The sequence below is a fragment of the Hyperolius riggenbachi genome, chromosome 7, assembly GCF_040937935.1.
Source record: "Hyperolius riggenbachi isolate aHypRig1 chromosome 7, aHypRig1.pri, whole genome shotgun sequence".
In the NCBI taxonomy this organism is placed as follows: Eukaryota; Metazoa; Chordata; class Amphibia; order Anura; family Hyperoliidae; genus Hyperolius; species Hyperolius riggenbachi.
Window position 1 is genome coordinate 104,001,180 of NC_090652.1, and position 21,137 is coordinate 104,022,316.

A 21,137-nucleotide genomic window follows, 5' to 3' on the forward strand; every position below is an offset into this window, starting at 1 on the left:
TGTCTGCGTGTGTGTCTGCGTGTGTGTGTGTGTGTGTGTGTGTGTGTGCGTGTGTGTGTGTGTCTGCGTGTGTGTGTGTGTCTGCGTGTGTGTGTGTGCCTGCGTGTGTGTGTGTGCCTGCGTGTGTGTGTGTGCCTGCGTGTGTGTGTGTGTCTGCGTGTGTGTGTGTGTCTGCGTGTGTGTGTGTGTGTGTGTCTGCGTGTGTGTGTGTGTCTGCGTGTGTGCGTGTGTGTGTGTCTGCGTGTGTGTGTGTGTGTCTGCGTGTGTGTGTGTGTGTCTGCGTGTGTGCGTCTGCGTGTGTGCGTGTGTGTGTGTGGGGGGGGGGGGGTCTGGCTAGAGGTGTACTTTAAACAGAGGTCATAGTGCAGTAAGCAATAAAGACATGACGACAGGTGACCACGAGACCAAGACAAAGGAATACAGCAAAATTTGATAAGTAAAATATTTATACAAACAATAAAAAAATGAGGCATTAAGGCATTTACCAGTGCTTCTGACACCAAAGCTGCCTGTGTTGCCCAAAACAGCAGCTTGCCTTTCCTTTCAAATCTGTTCTGGACATAAGTCTGGTTGTTACAAGTAACCCTGAAAGTGGTTAATTCAGAGTCCTGAAACAAGCCCCCTCCCCCCAGTTCCTGGCATCAGTAGCAGTCAGCGTCTTGCTCCTCTCCGGCCCCCACAGTGGCTCTGATGTCCTGCAGGAGGGATAGGGGGGTTTCATGTAGGTAGTCACTACTCCTGGACAGAGAACTTTTCATACCATTTAAATCAATCTTCTCCAAGAGGTCAGTCACCCAGGTGATGTTGAGGTCTGAAGTGCAATTACTAGCATGGGCCACAGTAGGGCGATGTTTCAGAGTGCCTTCTAGCCAGTCTCGTCCCCGCAGCTCTGTGGTAGCACTGCTGCCCATACACATGGCTGGCTTGACAGACAGCAGGATGTCACAGGCCTTCAGGGCCACCGGTCTGTCACAGTCACACAGGCAGCTGAATACAAACTGGAAGAGGCCTACTCGTTCACATTTTACCACGGCTTCCTCAATAGGCAACACGCTTTTGTTAGAAGGCAAGTCTGCAGTGTATGGGCAGCTCTGACAGGTGCTCAGGTCAGGTATTTGGGCAATATAGGCTTGAGCAAGTTCCAGCGCGTTCAATTTTACCTCCCAATCCAAATCACTCTGCACCACCTCAAGTACCTGGGAGAGCAGGAGCTCTGTGTCACAGAAACTAGCCATGTGACCTTTTCTCAGCCAATCGCTAAACACCTTTACCACAGCCCTCCTGGGAAACCCTTCGGTATCCTCACACAAAATAGTCATGAGAGTCGGCACCAGGACCTGTCAATAAAAAAAAAAAAAGATGGAATCATTCAAGAACATCTGAACAATAAAAATGAAGAGCAAGGCAGATTTGCTGATGACTTCAAAATAAGATTTCATAAGAAACCAAAACTGCAACAACAGCAGAAAATTTCTAAAAACCCCACTGCTGAGAAAATTCAGTACTGTCAATAAAGCAAACCTGTGGCTGACAAGGAGATGGAACAGATATACATTTGTTCACCTTCAAAACTGCTGATGTAAGCTGGGATTTCCTGTTGTGGGCAGTAATAGTTAACAATACAAGATCATAATGCATATCTGAGCAAGGTATGCTCAGACAAACACTAATAGATAAGGATGTAAACACTTGGCTTGCCTATAGGTACACAGAGGCTTAGTTGGCAATGGAGCTATATGCATTCTGGATCTACTTACTGGACACAATTTCTGATGATGCAGGGTCTCATTTTAAAGCAGCAGGGACAGTCAAGCTATCCCATGAAAAAAAAACACATATATAAGTAGATAAATACTAGTTCTACTTACATAACATACGTATTGTTCTGTCCATGTTTTGATTTCAGTGAATTTTATATAGTAAATAAAGAGGCATTTTCCATCTTTACTTCCTCTGACTGAAGCCGATCATGATGAAATTTCCTCCCTTACTCTCTTTTTCCCCTAGAAACCGCAAAGTCATATCTAGCTTGCTTTGTAAACATGTGAACACAGCATTGATTGTATTTCAGCAGCTTTTCCCTTCTCAGCCTCGTGTCCCACTGAACTGCCATCAGCCAATCAGTGAGGAGCCAGAATGTGGGAGGGGAGATAACAGGCTTCCCTCTCCCTGGCAATGTACCAAATAGAGCAAAGGCTGACTGAGATAAGATTTATTACAGCAGAAACTTTTATGATTATATTGGAATGTTTGCAATGCATTGTTAGGTTGCAAGCTGCATAATAAAACAGAGCAGTGGGTATCCTGAATTTGATTATATGGCTGACAATCCCACTTTAAATGAATACCTAAACTGAAGGTATTATTTTAAAAATGGTGGCACAGTAAAAAAAAAATGCAAATATATAAATATTTACTTCATTTTTCCAAGCTTCCACAGAGAAAGGATTGCCGAGGATAGATGAGGAGACCATCTGAGTGGCACTGGCAATCTGTCCCACACATGTCACAGCACTTGCTCTAACATAACTCTCAGGGTCCTTAACAAGGTCCAGAACCAGCTGCAGAAGTCCACAAGTATGCAGAACGTGAAGAAATTCTCTATGTTCTAAAAATACAAAAAGACAAATCCACAAAAACATCCGTTACAGTATACCGGTCACATGTTTTATTTTTATTGCACAATCTTACCACATCTACTTCCACAGAAGTCACTCTCCAAATTCGGAGATAAAGGAATCAAGTCTTTTCTTATCCCGTATGTACAATCTTTTATTGCATGACATGCCAAGTGTTACAGGCACATGTGACATCCCTCTCCTTTACCAGTATTGAGCACCTATTCAATCTATCCTTGAAAATGAGTCTAAGCAATAACTGTTTACAATCATCTACGGCAGCTCACACTTGATGGTCATCTGCTGAAACATGTTATGTATTACCCTGTTACTTCAATATACAGCACTTGGTAGGTTTAAGAGAAAAAAAAAAGGAAGTAAGTTTGTTAAAGTTTAAGTGTACCTAAAATTGACTCAAAACTAATCAACAGAAGAGGTTATAATGCAATGGTGACTAGGGATGGTCAATAAGATGCAAATAATTCCGAATTGATGCAGAATTATGCAAATTTATGCAGCTTGAAAATAGACCAATCAAATTCCAGTTCTAGGGGGTTTGATTGGTCAATTTGCAAGCTGCATAAAATTTGCATTAAAAACGTTCATATTCCTTCATCACTGACCATCCCTACAAATGCTCCCAATACAACAAATCCCTCTTTTTCTCCTTATTACAATAGAAGCATCTTATGTTATGTCAAAGCCTGTTCAAACCCAATTGTCATATGGACCTTGACCGAGATGCTGTAGAATAGATAACCCCTCTCAAAAACATCCATTCCATGGCGATACAAGCTCTGAGCAAAAAATGTCCCGGCCAGGAGCTGAACCTGCGACTCTTGCACAACTGTCCATCCGCAAAGCTCTTTCTGTGACAAATACAAGGTAACCTGAATTTATGACAGCCGTTTCTCACTGCAGGTGCTTCCATGTGACTGCTTTTAGCAAACCTCTATATGGTCTCATACATTTTTGCCTGTAAGCCACTGTTCTCCAGCCCTAGTAAGCCTCAGTAAATCAGGCTCAGAGTACACATTCTTTCACAGTGTCATCCTTTGATCAGATATGTATAGCCATCTTTCCATCATGACTTTGGCCACCATGATGCACGGCACAGCGTTGCTCTGCGATTTTCCCTGATGCCGTTACAATCTCATTTGTACTGAATGGAATCTCTATCGCACACAGGCAGAGATGCAGGCAACCATGTATTGCAATTCTGCAGGGATTGGCAATGCATGCATGGAAACTTCAAAGGGTGCACTCTATGCACTTCCTGATGTCCCTGTGGATCGCATCGCTGTGCGTTGCCACATATAATTGTGCAGGTGGAAATGTGGCCTAACCAATCACAGCTGCACTTGAACATTAACTGTCCAAATGTTGTCAATTGTGATTTTGCAAGTTATGCAAATTGTGGATTACTTTTTGGCCAGATCCGTAGAATATCCTGTATACAGCTAATTATCCCTTCTTTGGTTGGATCCAGCTTACCAGGCATTTACAAGTACATATAAATAAAAAGGATCTGAACTTATTTTATCAGAAAAAAACGTTTTCTATGGCCTAGTGCACACCAAAAACCGCTAGCAGATCCGCAAAATGCTAGCAGATTTTGAAACGCTTTTTCTTATTTTTCTGTAGCATTTCAGCTAGCATTTTGCGGTTTTGGGAAGCGTTTTTGGTGTAGTAGATTTCATGTATTGTTACAGTAAAGCTGTTACTGAACAGCTACTGTAACAAAAAACGCCTGGCAAACCGCTCTGAAGTGCCGTTTTTCAGAGCGGTTTGCGTTTTTCCTATACTTAACATTGAGGCAGAAACGCATCCGCAATCCAAAATCTGCAGCAGCCCGGGAGTATGCGTTTCTGCAAAACGCCTCCCGCTCTGGTGTGCACCAGCCCATTGAAATACATTACCCTAGCGTATCCGCAGCCGCAAGCGGATCGCAAACCGCAGCAGAACCGCTCTGGTGTGCACTAGGCCTATATATGTGAATTATTTTATACCAATGTTTGAGTACACCACAATAAACCTGGCATACTGTTATAATTTAAGTAGGCCTCAGTTACTTGGCCTGAGTTTTATGTAAAAGGCTTGTCCGCAGTGTATGCCTTTAAAATAGACAGAGGCATCTCAGGGTCTGCGTGTAGCAGAAGATACACGCAGATACTGAGAACATGTTCCTAAGAGAAGGCCATCGGTTTACTCTGACCTCCACTTACAGGACAGGAACAGTAAACATTGGCCATATTTACTAAACATTCACATTCCCGCATCTGGGTCAAGTGCCTCATCGATTATTAATCGAGTAGGTGTGTATGATGACACCACAAGTGAGTCCACCAATAGACTTATTTAGGGGGTGGCGAAGATGATGTCATATTTAACTCTTTCCTAGCCGGTATTAAATCTGGAGCGAGCAATGGAGAACTCACTTCTGCTTCTTCCTTCTGCACTAGCTCGCAAGGCCGACTGGGACCTAAGCATGTTCGTCCTTTCTGTAATCTGATATAATGTATGCTGTACATATGTAGTTTAGTGTAACGTAGTTAGGAAGAAGGTACCTGATTGACTTCAAGAGGGAGTCTAATCATGAGCTTATAACGCAACATGAAGATTGGCATGGCTAGGATATGATGAATGTATCTATCTGTATTCCTGTGACTTGAATAAATGACGGAAACATTGAAAGAAGCCTGAGCAAGTCTATATCCTGTTTGATGTGTGGAGAGTCAAGTGATCTCACAGTCTGTGAGACGATGGTGTCGAAGCAAGGTGAGAAGAACAGTTTATAACAGTGGTGCCGAAACCCGGGATCGAACCAGGGACCTTTAGATGGTCCCAGTGGTGCCTGAAATCCTTCCCTGCCTAACTATACAGGCAGACGGGGCCGGGGCCGACGGAAAATGGTTTCAAGATATTCCACAGCAAAACAAGCGGAATAGACGGACGCAGACGGTAAAGCTTATCAAGCTGATACTGATAAGTGGTGTGGGAAGTGTGCGGGAGCCAAGCACACTACAGCAATTCGGAAAATCAGCGGCGAAACTCTTGGACGTTACACTGTAACTGCATGTGCACACGGTTACAAGCCTAAAAACCTGGGTCAGAAGGAACTCTCCGAGGCTACGGCTGCTCGCAACTGCCGCTGGAGATTGATCCGCTGTGGGGGAAGGTGGATGCCCCCCACTGACGTTCCGGTGTCCACAGAGGTTTCGTGGGAAAAGTTGCGGAATGCTGGTGAATTGCGAAGAATCTGCTGCTCAGGCAAGTTTGTTTACGTTGTTGTATGGCCTTATCTGTGTTGTATTTGGGTATTATAACAAGGAGAGGTTAATGTGTTAATGTGTACGTTCTGTGTTAATTGCAGCATGGTGGCTGCGGGCTTCTCATCTCTCCCATGCATGGTGGGAGGGGGGAGTCTGGTTTATGTGCTTGGTTTTTTTTTTTTTTCTTCTCTTCAGTTTCAAGCTTCCTGTGTTGTATATTTACGGAGTGGTTATCTCTGCATTTGTCTCAAGCATGTTTGTGCTGGAAAGCAGTTTTTTTCCTCTCTTCTCTTCTCTCCATGTCTCTACAGAGGCTGGGAAGAATGTCCAGATAGAGCAGGGGGGGGGTCCCCCGCGGCAGAGGGAAACCAGCAGGGTTAGTGGTGGACAGGGGAGAGAGGTAGCAGAGTAGACAGGAGAGAAGTAAGTTTTTCTTCGGTGAGCTGGCGTTTTTTCCCGAGCCCGATCAGGGTGTTTTTTTTTCCCTCTCTGTCCATAATGGAAAGCGTAGAGAGATAAGTAGGCTTATCTCGTCCCAGTCAGAGCTGCTTCAAAGGCTTTAAATGTCGGTATCTGTTATGTTGTTTAGCCAGCTCGTCTGTTGTTCGTCTCAGTAATAGCGCTGTAATAGTTCTGAGTTATGGCTAAGATAAGCTGCAGATGAGTTGTGGAGAGAGGGGATAGAGGGAGAGAGATTCCTACGTCTCTGGGGATCCGTATGTCTGATTGCAGTTCGGATTACAGCTGAGACGTGAAGGAATGCTGAGGCTGATTTTTGTGCACTGTGGATGGAGGCTGTGTGTGACTAGGCATAAAAAAAAACATGTATGTTATATTTGATTTTGTTCTCTCCTAGGTCTATAGGAACGAGAGGCTGCTATGGGAGCAGCCATCTCAGCTGGCAATCCAGGACTCAAAATGGCGGCAGTGGAGAGAGCCCGCCCCCGTGAGTCATGGCCCCCACACGTCATGGCAGGGGGGAGGAGGGGCTGGGGGGATCCACGTCACGTCAGGCTGTGCTCGCGGCTCCGGGCAGAGCAGCTGAAAGGAAGGGGGGTAGAAATACAGAGACGTTCTCCTGTGTGTCTCGGTTCTCAAAGTATTTCCCCAGAGTTTTTCCCAGAGTCCATGGACAGGAATGCCAGAATAGGAAGTGTTTCCCAGCTCGGTGCAGGGACACACGGAGCAGTACAGATCGGAAATGGGTCTGTACTGTGTTGCTTATGGGATTATTCCTGTAAGTGAGGCACCTTAATGGGTGGTGCAGCATGAGTTCCCAATAGAAGGAAAGGGGGACAGCGCATCAAAGGGGGTGCCGGAGTTGGAAAAAAGGGAGTTGACCAATTCGGGTTTCCGTCGCCGCTTCTGCAGAGCGGTAACGTTTTTTCCGGTTTTGTCGTGAATAGGGCCAGAGCTGGACTGAGAGGTCTATGCTGGGCTGCAGCTGTTTTGTGTGCGGTTTTTTTCGTCCACTGATTGGTCAAATATGTTTTTTCCAGCTCTTATCAATTGTAGCACAAAGAACAAGGACTGACAACAGTTCATGGGGCAATTATACAGATGATAGAATTGCCGTTTACAGAGTGACAGTGTATCAGTACGCTGTTTGCCATGTGACTACCTTCCATGTGGGCATTCAGGGATCTGCATACAGGCATGTGACGCTGGTATGCTTAGCCCTGCACCCTGTGTAGTTTAAGTGCAAAGTGCTCCTTCCTACAGGGAGGCAGCCAGTTTTTTTGGTAGTTTAGGTGGTGGCACGGCAAACATTGGTCAGAGGGTACAACACACAGAACTTCTAGCAGAGCTGGTATCGCGATGAAGTTCTAGACAAGGAAATGCGATAATGAGTAAGAGCATTGCAGGCTCACCTGCAAAGCAGCATCAGGTGTGGCATCCGTAATCTGTGCATGCGACGGCCGCGCATGGACAGATAAGGGGGGATGTGGAGTGAGCTGCAATGGGGGAGAGCTTCCAAAGGTGAAGCGAGCTTCCATAGGTGAAGTCCGCGGGAGCATATTTTAAACAGGTAAGTACTGAGGATAGTACTGAGGTAGGGGGGTGAAGTTTAACTCCAATCTACCAATAAGAGTAAACAGAGTTCAGGAGAACCATAAAGCAACGAGATCAATTACGATATATATTGATCAATTTGAAGTGTAAAGAGTACAAGCCGCAGGGCGAATCCCAAATCATTAATAAGAATTGATTTGTTTGTATTTCGATTTCAGGTGTTTGGCAATATGGATTTGAGACAGATGCCGTGCTGGCAGCAAAGCTGGAGATGTCAGTCGGATAAGCGAAAGGTTCCAGATGCCAATCTAAGCTTGGAGGAACACGAGATTCCTGAAATCGGAAAGAGACTAAAACACGAGATTCCTGAAATTGGAAAGAGACTAAAACACGAGATTCCTGAAATTGGAAAGAGACTAAACCACGAGATTCCTGAAATCGGAAAGAGACTAACAAAACTGTCGGAGCAAAGCGCTAATGTTTTTCTTTCCCAGGGTGGTGCTTTTATAATGAAGTGTACCATGCTGATGGTGATCCTAGGTTGCCATTCCGTCCTAGGAGAACGAAGAGAGGACATTCTCATGTATAATAAGGGGTTAATGAGAATGCAAGGCCCAAGCATGTTAATGTTGGGTGACAAAGGTACTGATCCTTTCACACCTCCCTCCGCTTGGCACAGATGGACCATGCAGGGACGGAGGAAAGGAGCACTTGTGCCAGGAGAAAGCAAATTTCATGGCACAATGTGGGTGAAAGGTCTGAAGGGTCAAGTGTGCGGGCAGTGGGAATTTAATGGCAGTGTAAATCTGCTATTGAATGCCACACTCCCAGAATCAATGCACCGATCCAAAGGTTTGTTAAAAGGTACATTGCAGTACAATGGGTACATGCAAAAGGTGGAGTGTGTGATTCAGGGGTACCTTGTCTTGGTTATGCAGAGTGAGATGGGTCCAGATTGGAGAGGAACGAGCAGGAGGCGTCAATTCTCTTACCAGAGAGACGCAGGGGACAACATCACACTCTGGAGTTACCAACAGAGAATGCCTCTGAAACAACTATACACACGTAAAGGCTGGAAAGCCAAGGGTGGGAGGTTCTCGAAACAAGAAGTAAAAATCGAGATCAAGCCACATTTCCAGGTGACAAAGAGGGTGGGGAGAGCGGTCCCGGGGGAGGGAAAGCCCACACAGGGAACCCCATTCACACCACACGGGTCACAACAGGGGACGATATTACACAGTCCATATGCAACAGCTTATCCTCATGAGAGTTGGGTAAGTGAAGAGGTACTCTTAATCGAAAGATTGCAGAGAGTACAGTCTTCCCGACCTCAGGTACATATTGTGCCTCAGGACGTAAGGGGGGAAGAGGTCCAATCAGGACAGCTGGGGACATATTTTGTCAGCGAAAGATTGGACAAGGGGAGGTATATTAATTTTTCTGGAGAAGGATCTTTTGCATGGCAGCTTCGAGATGTTTGGGTGAACAAATGGAAACGGTGCAACATTCCTTTAGGCACCGCCACTTCCTTAGTTCCCACCTCAACCCATGTCTTACACCAGGACCTGAGAGGTCAACCTTTTTTGGTGCTAGACAGGGAGGTGAAACAAGTAGAGTTGTCCTCATGTGGGCAATTCTTGCAGAAGTACCTGCGTTGGCCGGGGCAAGTCAAATTTAGTGAAGATGCCTTCAGGCTCAATAACGCAGAGTGCGAGGCTACCATTCAAAAGATCCACCCTGAAGCCCAACCGATAGTTCCGGTGGCGGAAGGAAAGGTTTGGTTTTTTAACATAAGGTCTAATGATACATTCAAGGTATATTCTCATAATTGTTCCGATAAGGGGGAGTTTCCAAGGGGAACATATTGTGTGAGTGGAGATCCCATATGGATCCTGTCATCCAGGTTTGATGACGTTGTTTCTCAAATTGTTAAGAGAACTCTAAAGGTCAAAGTTTCACGGGTAGTTTCCGTCCTGAAAGAGAACACGACATGGGACAAAGGGGAACAGGGTTTGATCCAAGACGGCCACATGTTGTTACAAAGGTTAAACAAACAGTACACTAAGTTAGAGGTAAGATTTCACCATGATACAGGTGATCTTAACGAGGTAGAACACAAAAAAAGTTCTTTCTACACCCACTGGTCGTCTGGATGGGGATGACAACTTTAGGCATCGTTATCCAGGTGAGGTTGCGGGTTAAAATTACGTAAAATAAATTAACCGGTCCAGAGATTGGTGCCTCATAAACAATCTCTGGAACCAATAGTTTAAATTAAGGGATATACAGGGTTACGGGTATAGGTTTAGTAGTACCTAGGAGCTGATTGTATAAAGGCGCTCTTTTAGAAGGCACCTGGCACTGCTCCGTTTTGTAACAACCAAACGAGTTTCACTTTTCTGTGGTCATGCAAGTTTGTGAGTGATACGCAAGTGACGCAAATGCTGAGCATGTGGTATTGAGGGACTTAGAAGTAGGGCCTCCCCAGAGAGCCTGGTTACAGGAAGACCAAGAGGTCTTGCTCTCTCTCTTCCAGGGGTAACCGCCTAGAGCAGAGAAGTTGTGTGAGCACGAACATCGAAAAGTGAAACATACAAGAAAGAAACCAGGTACTGGGAGGTTCAGACGCTGGGATCTGCGGGTCAAGCCGTTTTAGGGGGGATTGTTATAATTTAAGTAGGCCTCAGTTACTTGGCCTGAGTTTTATGTAAAAGGCTTGTCCGCAGTGTATGCCTTTAAAATAGACAGAGGCATCTCAGGGTCTGCGTGTAGCAGAAGATACACGCAGATACTGAGAACATGTTCCTAAGAGAAGGCCATCGGTTTACTCTGACCTCCACTTACAGGACAGGAACAGTAAACATTGGCCATATTTACTAAACATTCACATTCCCGCATCTGGGTCAAGTGCCTCATCGATTATTAATCGAGTAGGTGTGTATGATGACACCACAAGTGAGTCCACCAATAGACTTATTTAGGGGGTGGCGAAGATGATGTCATATTTAACTCTTTCCTAGCCGGTATTAAATCTGGAGCGAGCAATGGAGAACTCACTTCTGCTTCTTCCTTCTGCACTAGCTCGCAAGGCCGACTGGGACCTAAGCATGTTCGTCCTTTCTGTAATCTGATATAATGTATGCTGTACATATGTAGTTTAGTGTAACGTAGTTAGGAAGAAGGTACCTGATTGACTTCAAGAGGGAGTCTAATCATGAGCTTATAACGCAACATGAAGATTGGCATGGCTAGGATATGATGAATGTATCTATCTGTATTCCTGTGACTTGAATAAATGACGGAAACATTGAAAGAAGCCTGAGCAAGTCTATATCCTGTTTGCTGTGTGGAGAGTCAAGTGATCTCACAGTCTGTGAGACGATGGTGTCGAAGCAAGGTGATAAGAACAGTTTATAACACATACCTTTTATCCCATCCATGAGGTGAGTGATGAATTCTAAAGTGCTGTCACGGACCTCCCAGCAAGGGCTGCACAAGCGCTTAAACAAAACGGGGCAAAGGCCTAAAAAAAGAACATGATACATGGGTGAGCTCAGCAATGCATTATCTCACCATGGGCCATATGCAATTAACTCTTTCTCCTGAGTTTTCTCCTATGAAATTATTTTCAATTTAGAATAACATTTTAGCACTTTGCAATGGAAAAAGTTCCAAAAAGTAAGTGAAAAAGTTATATAAAAATTATTTTGAGTATTTTTGTTCTTGCTGGTGGTTTAAAGGTCATTTTATTGTCCTGTTTGAAAATATCACGTATGAGAAAACTCGGGTGAAAAGGTAAATTGCATATGGGCCCATGTATGAACAGTCTTCCTCTTTCTCTCTGAAAGAATGGCCATACTTGTAGTAGAAAGAAGCCATCTGCACCAGGCACTGCATTGTGAGAGAAAATGGGCGGGACTTCACGGGAACAGCATAAACACATAGGGCTCTATTCACAAAGGGCAGTTCGGTAAAATCATTTTGGTCTGTAAAATACCTAATTTGGTATTTTACACCTTTTTTTTAAAACAAATTTTGCATGAGGCAGAAGTTTGGCAATTTGCCGAACAAACATGCCTAAATTCACTAAGCCCTGCTTGGTAAGTGTCACTTACTAGCCGAGTAGCAGGTCAGCGGTAAGGCATGGAGCTACGTGTATCACTCAGAGGTTTACTGTGCAGTGTATCCTGTCATCCCTTTAGATGTGCTGCAGCCACCAGGGGGAGCTCTTCTGTATGCTAGAATACAGATTTCCACATCTAAAGGGATGCAGAAAAGCCTCCTAAAAAGTCACCTTCCTCTGCTCTGATACAGTGAAAGACCCACCAGAATCCCTGTCACATCAAATCAGGTGAGAAGCAGGGTTGTGTGGCTTTCCCTATTGGCTGCCTGGCTCTCCCTAAAGGCTGCCTGTCAAATCTACCGAACAGAGACAGCAAGTTATCGGCTGCGATGAGCTGTAGAAATATACTAAACACTTTTGCCCAGTAAACTGAATGCAGAAATCTTTGTGTATTGCCATTTCTTGAGGCAACTACCGCACAAGTCGGTAATTTACCTCACTAGTCGGTAATATTAATTTTCTGTGCCGTAACAGGTTTAATTAATTGTAATTTGGGAAGGTGATCTGTAAAATCAGCTGTTTTCAGCATTACTGAATGCAGTGATGCTTTGTGAATAGAGCCCAAATAGTCTTCAAGAATTTAAAATATCATTCACTTTATGTACTTTTTGCTATATTTTAATGCATTAGCATATGAGCACACTGTCCAACATCCTCTATAATAAAAAGCCTGTGTCCCCGCGTCACGCTGTCCCTGTGTAGCTGGGTCCGTGCTTTTTGCTACTGCGCATGTGTGCAGCACGGACCCAGCCTCACAGAGACAGGAGGACGGACGGGCCAGGGAGTCGGGCTGCCGGGTGTGCGTGCGGCGGGTTTGCGCGTGTGTGCAGCAGGTGAGCGTGTCGGGTGTGCGTGTGTGCGGTGGCTTGCGGCAAGAAACACAGACCCTAGAGCCCGTTTTTAAACGGGCTTGGGTCTGCTATTATACAATAAAACAGACAGACAAAATAAGTGTTGACATTCACACATTCTAACATGTACACACCACAGCATTCAGGGCCGGCACTTGCACAGAGACAAAGGGGACAATTGCTACAGGGCCTGTGGGGGTCCCCAAGGTGACCCTCCTCCGCTCCAGCTATGGTGACCCATGACAGTGGAGGATGCAGTGTGTTCACTCTGTATAGGAAAAGAAGGAGATGAATAATGGGAACCTCAAAAAAGCTTTTTAGGGGACATATGTGCCTTATAAAGCATTAATAATAACATGATGGACACCTAATGAAATAGAGTGCTTAAGTGGGGGGGGGGGGGGGGAGGAGGAATTGGATGAGGCTCAGCAGCCGGCTCAGGGTCCGTGGGGGTGGTTTGGTTGGAAAGGGGGCATCAGGGGGGCCCCCAAAGTGCTCCAGGGCCCTATTGTAGCTAGAACCGGACAACACTCATGGGACTTAATTCACAAAAGAGTGCTAACTGTTAGCACGGCCGTTTTCGCCCGAATTTTCGCATTGCGAGTGAATTTTCACGCAAAACGATAAAGTTTTCGCACGCAAACGCACATTTTTGCACGAAAACGATATCGATTTTGCGTGAAAATTCGTGTTTGCGTTATCGTTTCGTGCGAAAATTCGCGAGCGCGCGCGATCCGAAAATTCACGCGAAAAATGGCCGTGCTAACAGTTAGCACTCTTTTGTGAATCAAGCCCATGGTGTGAACTAGGCCTTAGATTAGCCAGCAGAGTACAATTAGAAGAGAAACAAACAAGAAGTGAAACAAAATTAGAAGAAAAACATTGCAGGGATCTAGGACCACAGTTAAAGCTATTTTCAGCAGTCCATGTCCCAGTAACCATTAGGTTGGAAATGCAAGAGCCACTGGAAAATAAGTCCCACCTTGGAGAAAGCTGTGTTTATATTGCTTGTGCTCAGCAGATGCATGAGATGCCTGAAGCCACTTTAGTGAGGTCTGGAAGGCCTTTTTCAGAACCTAAAGTGAAAACAGAGTAAAGCAGGGATATATCAATGGAAAGAAAACCAGAGAACCTCTAGAATAATTCGCTCAGCAAATAAAGGAGCAGACCAATAGATAATGAACATCAGTCTGAAGGCCTGACTGGTGCCCAGAAAGATAGAGCTCTCTCTGATCCAATCTGATCAGAGAGATGTTTTGCCTGCCTATATACCGCCGGTACGTGAGGTGGCAATGTGGAAACGGAAGATGCATGTGCAACGCGGCAGTCAACAGTGGACAGGTAAAGTATTGTCATACATTAGGAATAGGGCAGCCGGGGGTTCCGTCGGATTCTTCAATCACAATTATCGCACTGTTACCGCCTCATACACAATCATCCACATCAGCTAAAGATTTCCCAGCATGGCCGATTGATGATTTGGACCAATTTTGGGACAAAAATCACTAAAACTGTTGATTGAGCATGCTTGTGGCGGCACCGATTTTCATCTGATTCGATAATTATTGAACCAGATTGCCAAGTTGCCTGATGTATGGCCACCTTAAGATAACAGGACTAACTATGGTCAATTAAAACACAAACTTTACTTGTGGTTAGGCTCAATTAACACTATACTAGTCTAAGGTGGATTGGTACAGTATCTGTATTACACAGATGTGTTGCCCTGCTGTGGGGTCCATGCACGGCATTCATTAGATAAGTGGCAATGCAGTCTGAAAAAATTGTTCCCAAACCGGACATGGTACAAACGGATACGCAATAAGTGTGAACCCTGCCTTATACTAGGAAAACCACACATCTAATCAAATTCCACTGTCTGTTCCAAGAAAATTCTTGGTAGAGAGCCTAGTGTGATCTGTGGCAAGAGGATGATGCAGTCCTCTATTGCTAGCATTTGTACAGATGTCCCACAATGACATTTAGTATTTTGTCATGGTGGATCACTAAGCAGAAAACAAGCACATTGTTCTTCCTGTAGTGGGCGCTGCTCACTTGTCTCCACCCCTCACTTCTACACTAGCTGCTCACCTGTAGCCAGACAGTTTGCCTGTACAGTGATTACTCTTAATTGTGTAGGTTCCGCTTCACATCTCAAAAACATACTGATATGCGAACTGGCTAGCCCCAAACACAGGAATAGCATACAAAACTCCATGAAGACAGCTTACTGGCCAAGAATGGAACTGGGGACTTTACTACTGCAAAATGACAGCTCTAGTTGCTTAGCTACCATGCTCAAATGTATGTATTCAGCATTTTTCTTTTAACCAAAAGCGGAGTTTTAGGCAGGGTTCACACACTAAAATTCACGGAATTGCATTGACATCCCATGCACAAAAAAGCACATCGTACAGCATTAATTCATTCACAACATTGCGAGGGGCTGTATAGTGTAATGGTTAAGTGCTCTTCCTCTGACACAGGAGACCAAGGTTCGAATCTTGGCTCTGCCTGTTCAGTAAGCCAGCACCTATTAAGTAGGAGACCTTAGGCAAGTCTCCCTAACACTGCTACTGTCTATAGAGCGCGTCCTTGTGGCTGCAGCTCTGGCGCTTTGAGTTCGCCAGGAGAAAAGCGCTATATAAGTGTATGTCTTTGTCTTTTGAATTCCCATTGACTTTCATTAGTTGCGGTTAAAGAGACACTGAAGCGAAAAAAAAATGATGATATTATGATTTGTATGTGTAGCACAGCTAAGAAATAAAACATTAAGATCAGATACATCAGTGTAATTGTTTCCAGTACAGGAAGAGTTGAGAAACTCCAGTTGTTATCTCTATGCAAACAAGCCATTAAGCTCTCCGACTAAGTTAGTCGTGGAGAGGGCTGTTATCTGACTTTTATTAGCTCAACTGTTCCTGGACTATTTACTTTTCCTCTGCTAGAGGAGAGGTCGTTACTTCACAGACTGCTCTGAAAGACTCATTTTGAATGCTGAGTGTTGTGTAATGTGCACATATTATAGAATGATGCAATGTTAGAAAAAACACTATATACCTGAAAATAAAAGTATGAGAATATTTTCTTTGCTGCTAATCTTCTAGTAATTATTCATAGTACACAACCAATTCACTATATCATATTTTTTTTTCCGCTTCAGTGTCTCTTTAAAAAAAAAAGTGCACCAAAATTTGCACACAAACGTGAAAAAAAAATGCGTAAAAATTCAGCTTTCCGCAATAATAATTTACATTTTGTAGCATAATTTCACACATCGCATGCAAATGCCCATTGACTTTCATTAGCTGCTGTTAAAGTGGACCTCTTGCACAGCACAGAAGGAAACATAGGGAAATGCACCCTGTATGTATGTAGTTTAGCCTGTCTAATTCCCCCTCATCTGTGACTAAATCACCTCTGTAATTTGATCTCTCAGCTGTGTCAGCTGAGAAATCTCATCTGCCATGGCAGAGCAGCTAATTGGTAAACACAAGATGTTAATATGTCTGCTTTCATGAAAGCAAGAAGTAGACACACTTCAGATTTATTGCAGGATTTGTACCAAATAAATGTTTTTCTTTAAATGTTATTCATGCTGTTGCTTATCTTTTAGAGCAGAGAAAAGGTTTTAAAGGTTTGTTTAAAATAAAAAGTGTGCACGTTCCATTTTTCACAATAATAAGTGTGAACCCTGCCTTGGTCGGTTTCTTACTACATGGTATAAAGGCTTGTAAACAAGCAGTTCTCACCGTTGGGTCCGTTTCTGGATTCTCAAGATAAGCAGTGAGGACTGTGAACATCGTCTCCAGATCTTCCTGCTTCACTGCAATACAGAGACTGATTAGATCATCTGCTTATACAGCAGCATCAGTTCAGTTATGACACACTAAAGGGGCCCATACACTCAGCCGATTTTCTGACCGACCGATCGATCCCGATCGATCGATCGATTGATCGTTTGCAAATCGGTTGGCCAATCGACCAATCGATGGCCGATTTCGATCGATTTTGATGGATTTCCATCGAACTGGCTGGATGGAAAATTCAGGTCGATCTGATGAGATTGCTTATCAGTTTGCATTGGCCTTAATGGAAATCTGATGGCAAAAAAATGCCATCAGATCGAATTTCAATAGATTTCAAACTGAAATTTAATGGAATTCTATCCTGGTAAAAAATGTTCTAAAAACGCATCAGATAGATCATCAGATGCATTTCTTATCTATCTGCTGCCAATCTGACCAGTGTATGGGCACCTTTATCACTACTATCCTCCACTATGCCCAGTAATATATACTGTATGTGGTCACACAACACATATCTATCTTCTGCTATCTCTTCCTGTGGATACAGTTCACCCACAGCTTTCATTTCACTTATCAATTGACCTTTGAGGACTCCATGTCTTCTTTTATTGTAGATGTTAGATAATCGTGCAGCAAGGTGGTCCCAACATATTTCAATTCTGCCACACATCACTTTATATTCTACTGCTGTTCACACATTAAGCTGTGACTGCATTCAATGTGACAAAAAAATAAAAATACTGTAATCACATCCATAAGAAATCAAGGTCTAAACTGAGACACGGTCAGTGCAATCATTTTTAGTTGAAAGCGATTTAATTATTGATTAGTTCATTAATCTTTATAAAATAGCACCATAAGAATATGTCTATTTGTACTGGTGGTCAACTGAAACGGTTTAAGTAACTTATCAGTGTTTTGTTATTTAACTTTTCTTTGGGTTTCATTGATGTATCTGTGGTTATTGTCTTTAAAGAGACACTGAAGCGAAAAAAAAATGATGATATTATGATTTGTATATGTAGCACAGCTAAGAAATAAAACATTAAGATCAGATACATCAGTGTAATTGTTTCCAGTACAGGAAGAGTTGAGAAACTCCAGTTGTTATCTCTATGCAAACAAGCCATTAAGCTCTCCGACTAAGTTAGTCGTGGAGAGGGCTGTTATCTGACTTTTATTATCTCAACTGTTCCTGGACTATTTACTTTTTCTCTGCTAGAGGAGAGGTCATTACTTCACAGACTGCTCTGAAAGACTCATTTTGAATGCTGAGTGTTGTGTAATCTGCACATATAGAATGATGCAATGTTAGAAAAAACACTATATACCTGAAAATAAAAATATGAGAATATTTTCTTTGCTGCTAATCTTCTAGTAATTATTCATAGTATACAACCAATTCACTATATCATATTTTTTTTTTCGCTTCAGTGTCTCTTTAAACTGCTTAATAAAGGCATTTTTTTGCTGAATTGAAAAAAAAAAAAAAAACACACGGTCATCAAAAATATAAAACATTTATAATCTCAACTTATAATAAAAAAATAAATAAATTGGATCTCAGAAAACCCATTGCTGTACATATACCACAACAATGCAAGTTGTCTGACTGACCCTCTGATCCTGTGTTTCTAAGGCTAGGAACCCACTTTAAAATCACCACAGCGCTGTTTGCAGTGATTCCTAAGGAGTTTGCGATTGCGATTTCCTGATGCTTGGAAGCACTGTACAGTATACTGTATAGCCCTTCCAATTTTCGTTAAAGAGAATCTGTACTGTAAAATTCTTAAAATAAAAAGCATACCATTCTATTCATTATGTTCTCCTGGGCCCCTATGTGCTGTTTCTGCCACTCTCTGCTGCAATCCTGGCTTGTAATTGCCATTTTTATGCAGTGTTTACAAACAAAAGACATAGCAAGTGATAGGCTGAGAGTAGCTCAGTGTGTGAGTCATACAGAGTGTGCAGGGGGCCTGGAGAGGGTGTGTATAGCTTCTATCCAATCACAAGCAGCACAGCACATTCCAGCCTGACTGACTGAGCCCGACAAGATTAGATCATATAACAGAGATAACACAGCCACTGTGCAACTATGAAAGGCCGCAGTAAGACAGAGCACATTAGAACAGCTATAGGAACTTATAGGATAGAAGAAATAAGGCTCAAAATTTTGTTACAGAGTCTCTTAAACAAAACAAAAAATAAACCATTATACTTATCAGGCGTCCCTCTTCTTCTGTCCATATACCCCCGCCCCTAAAGGAAGAAGTCATAGGTGCTTCTCTAGGTCCAATCAGAGAAGCTCTTGTGACCTCTTCCTTTAGGGGCGGGGCTACGGACAGAATATGGAAATCCTGCCACCGGATGAGTAAAGTTTTATTTCAAACGCGATCGGTCGGCCACCCAAAGCGCTGCATAATCTCTTTGATAAGTGATTTATGCAGCTCTTTAAATACAGTATTTTGCATCGAATACAAACTCAAAATGCTGCATGTCCTGTGATGTAATGTGTCCATTACCCCTAATCGCAATCGCACTAATGGGTCCCCCACCCACTTCTTATTGGCAAAGAGTTTTTGGGAATCGCCGCCGATCTAAAAAAAAATAAAAAATGCCAACTTTTTTTTTTTCGATCGCCCTCATACTTATAGTCCTAGACCCTGAACAAGCATGCAGATCATCTGCTCCTCTGTCTCAAGTCTGGCTGAATTAGCCACAGGCTTATTTCAGGGTTGCCATGCCGCCTCTCCAGCTCACACCGTTCTTACATTCACAATGGTCATCTTCTGGTCATATAGGTTTTAAATATGTCTGACAAAGCGTCCTAGTGACCCGAAACGGACTGTCGCATATAGTCTGACTTAAAACTAGAATGGCTTATTTTGCACATACAGGGTTGAGGATTATGTGTTATGAATACTGTACTTGAATGAAAATCGCCAATTGCATAAAAATACCTGTGGGTGTACAAGTTTCTCTTGGCTCAGACACTACTGATGCCAGAAAATCAACAGGACCTTAAGGCAACTGGTATTGTTTAACCACTTAAGCCCAACTGGACGAGATTTCTTGTCCAGTTGGGCTTCGCGTGCTTATAGTCCTAGACCCTGAACAAGCATGCAGATCATCTGCTCCTCTGTCTCAAGTCTGGCTGAATTAGCCACAGGCTTATTTCAGGGTTGCCATGCCGCCTCTCCAGCTCACACCGTTCTTACATTCACAATGGTCATCTTCTGGTCATATAGGTTTTAAATATGTCTGACAAAGCGTCCTAGTGACCCGAAACGGACTGTCGCATATAGTCTGACTTAAAACTAGAATGGCTTATTTTGCACATACAGGGTTGAGGATTATGTGTTATGAATACTGTACTTGAATGAAAATCGCCAATTGCATAAAAATACCTGTGGGTGTACAAGTTTCTCTTGGCTCAGACACTACTGATGCCAGAAAATCAACAGGACCTTAAGGCAACTGGTATTGTTTAACCACTTAAGCCCAACTGGACGAGATTTCTTGTCCAGTTGGGCTTCGCGTGCTCCCGCGCCCCCCCCCCCCCCCCCCCCCGTGCGCGCCCCCGCTGCTGGCCGCTAGCCCACTGATCAGTGAAAGGGATTATAAATCCCTTTCGCTGATCGGACCCCCCCCCCCCGGAGAAAAGTCGACAGCGTCTCTTCAGACGCTGCGGCTTTTCTGAGCTCTGGTCTCCTTTCTTCTGCCTGGGAGCGAGATCGATCGCTCCCAGGACTTTTTGATTCTGGCCATCTTGTGGCCAAATACCAAATTACACCCAAAACACACTTGGTATTAAATAAATACGTTTAAATTCATTAAAAAAAACCTGTTTACCTCCCACACCAAAAAATACCCACATACAAGTTTAAATAATAAAAAATTACAATAATAAAAAAAAAAAAAAAAAAAAAACATAAATAGTTACCTAAGGGTCTGAACTTTTTAAATATGCATGTCAAAGGAGTACATCAATATGATTTAATAAATTATGGGCTTCTAAATAGTGATGGACGCAAATTGAAAAAAAATGCACCTTTATTTCCAAATAAAATATTGTCGCCATACATTGTGATAGGGACATAATTTTAACGGTGTAATACCCGGGGCATATGGGCAAATACAATACGTGAGTTTTAATTATGGAGGCATGTATTAGTTTAAAACTATAATGGCTGAAAACTGAGAAATAATAAATTTTTTCAGTTTTTTTCTTATTCTTCCTGTTAATGCATTTGCAGTAAAGTGGCTCTTAGCAAAATGTACCACCCACAGAAAGCCTAATTGGTGGCGGAAAAAACAAGATATAGATCAATTCATTGTGATGAGTAGTGATAAAGTTATTGGCAAATGAATGGGGGGTGAAAGTTGCTCGGATGTAAAAAAAATTTCAACCCTTCGGGCTTAAGTGGTTAAAAGGAAAGAAATATGGCAGC

General features: G+C 43.3%; 1 protein-coding gene across 1 annotated transcript in view; it reads right to left on the bottom strand.

The window, feature by feature from the left end:
- Positions 1 to 428: 428 nt before the first annotated feature.
- The window catches only part of BRAT1 (BRCA1 associated ATM activator 1), a 42,092-nt gene continuing 21,383 nt past the window's right edge, over positions 429 to 21,137 (bottom strand). The window contains exons 10-14 of the mRNA XM_068244463.1: positions 16,630 to 16,703; positions 13,860 to 13,953; positions 11,328 to 11,426; positions 2,418 to 2,608; positions 429 to 1,337 (exon numbers count right to left, since the gene is read on the bottom strand). Of these exons, the coding sequence (XP_068100564.1) occupies positions 642 to 1,337; positions 2,418 to 2,608; positions 11,328 to 11,426; positions 13,860 to 13,953; positions 16,630 to 16,703 (1,154 nt within the window). The 3' untranslated portion in view covers positions 429 to 641. The remainder of the gene's footprint in view (positions 1,338 to 2,417; positions 2,609 to 11,327; positions 11,427 to 13,859; positions 13,954 to 16,629; positions 16,704 to 21,137) is intronic.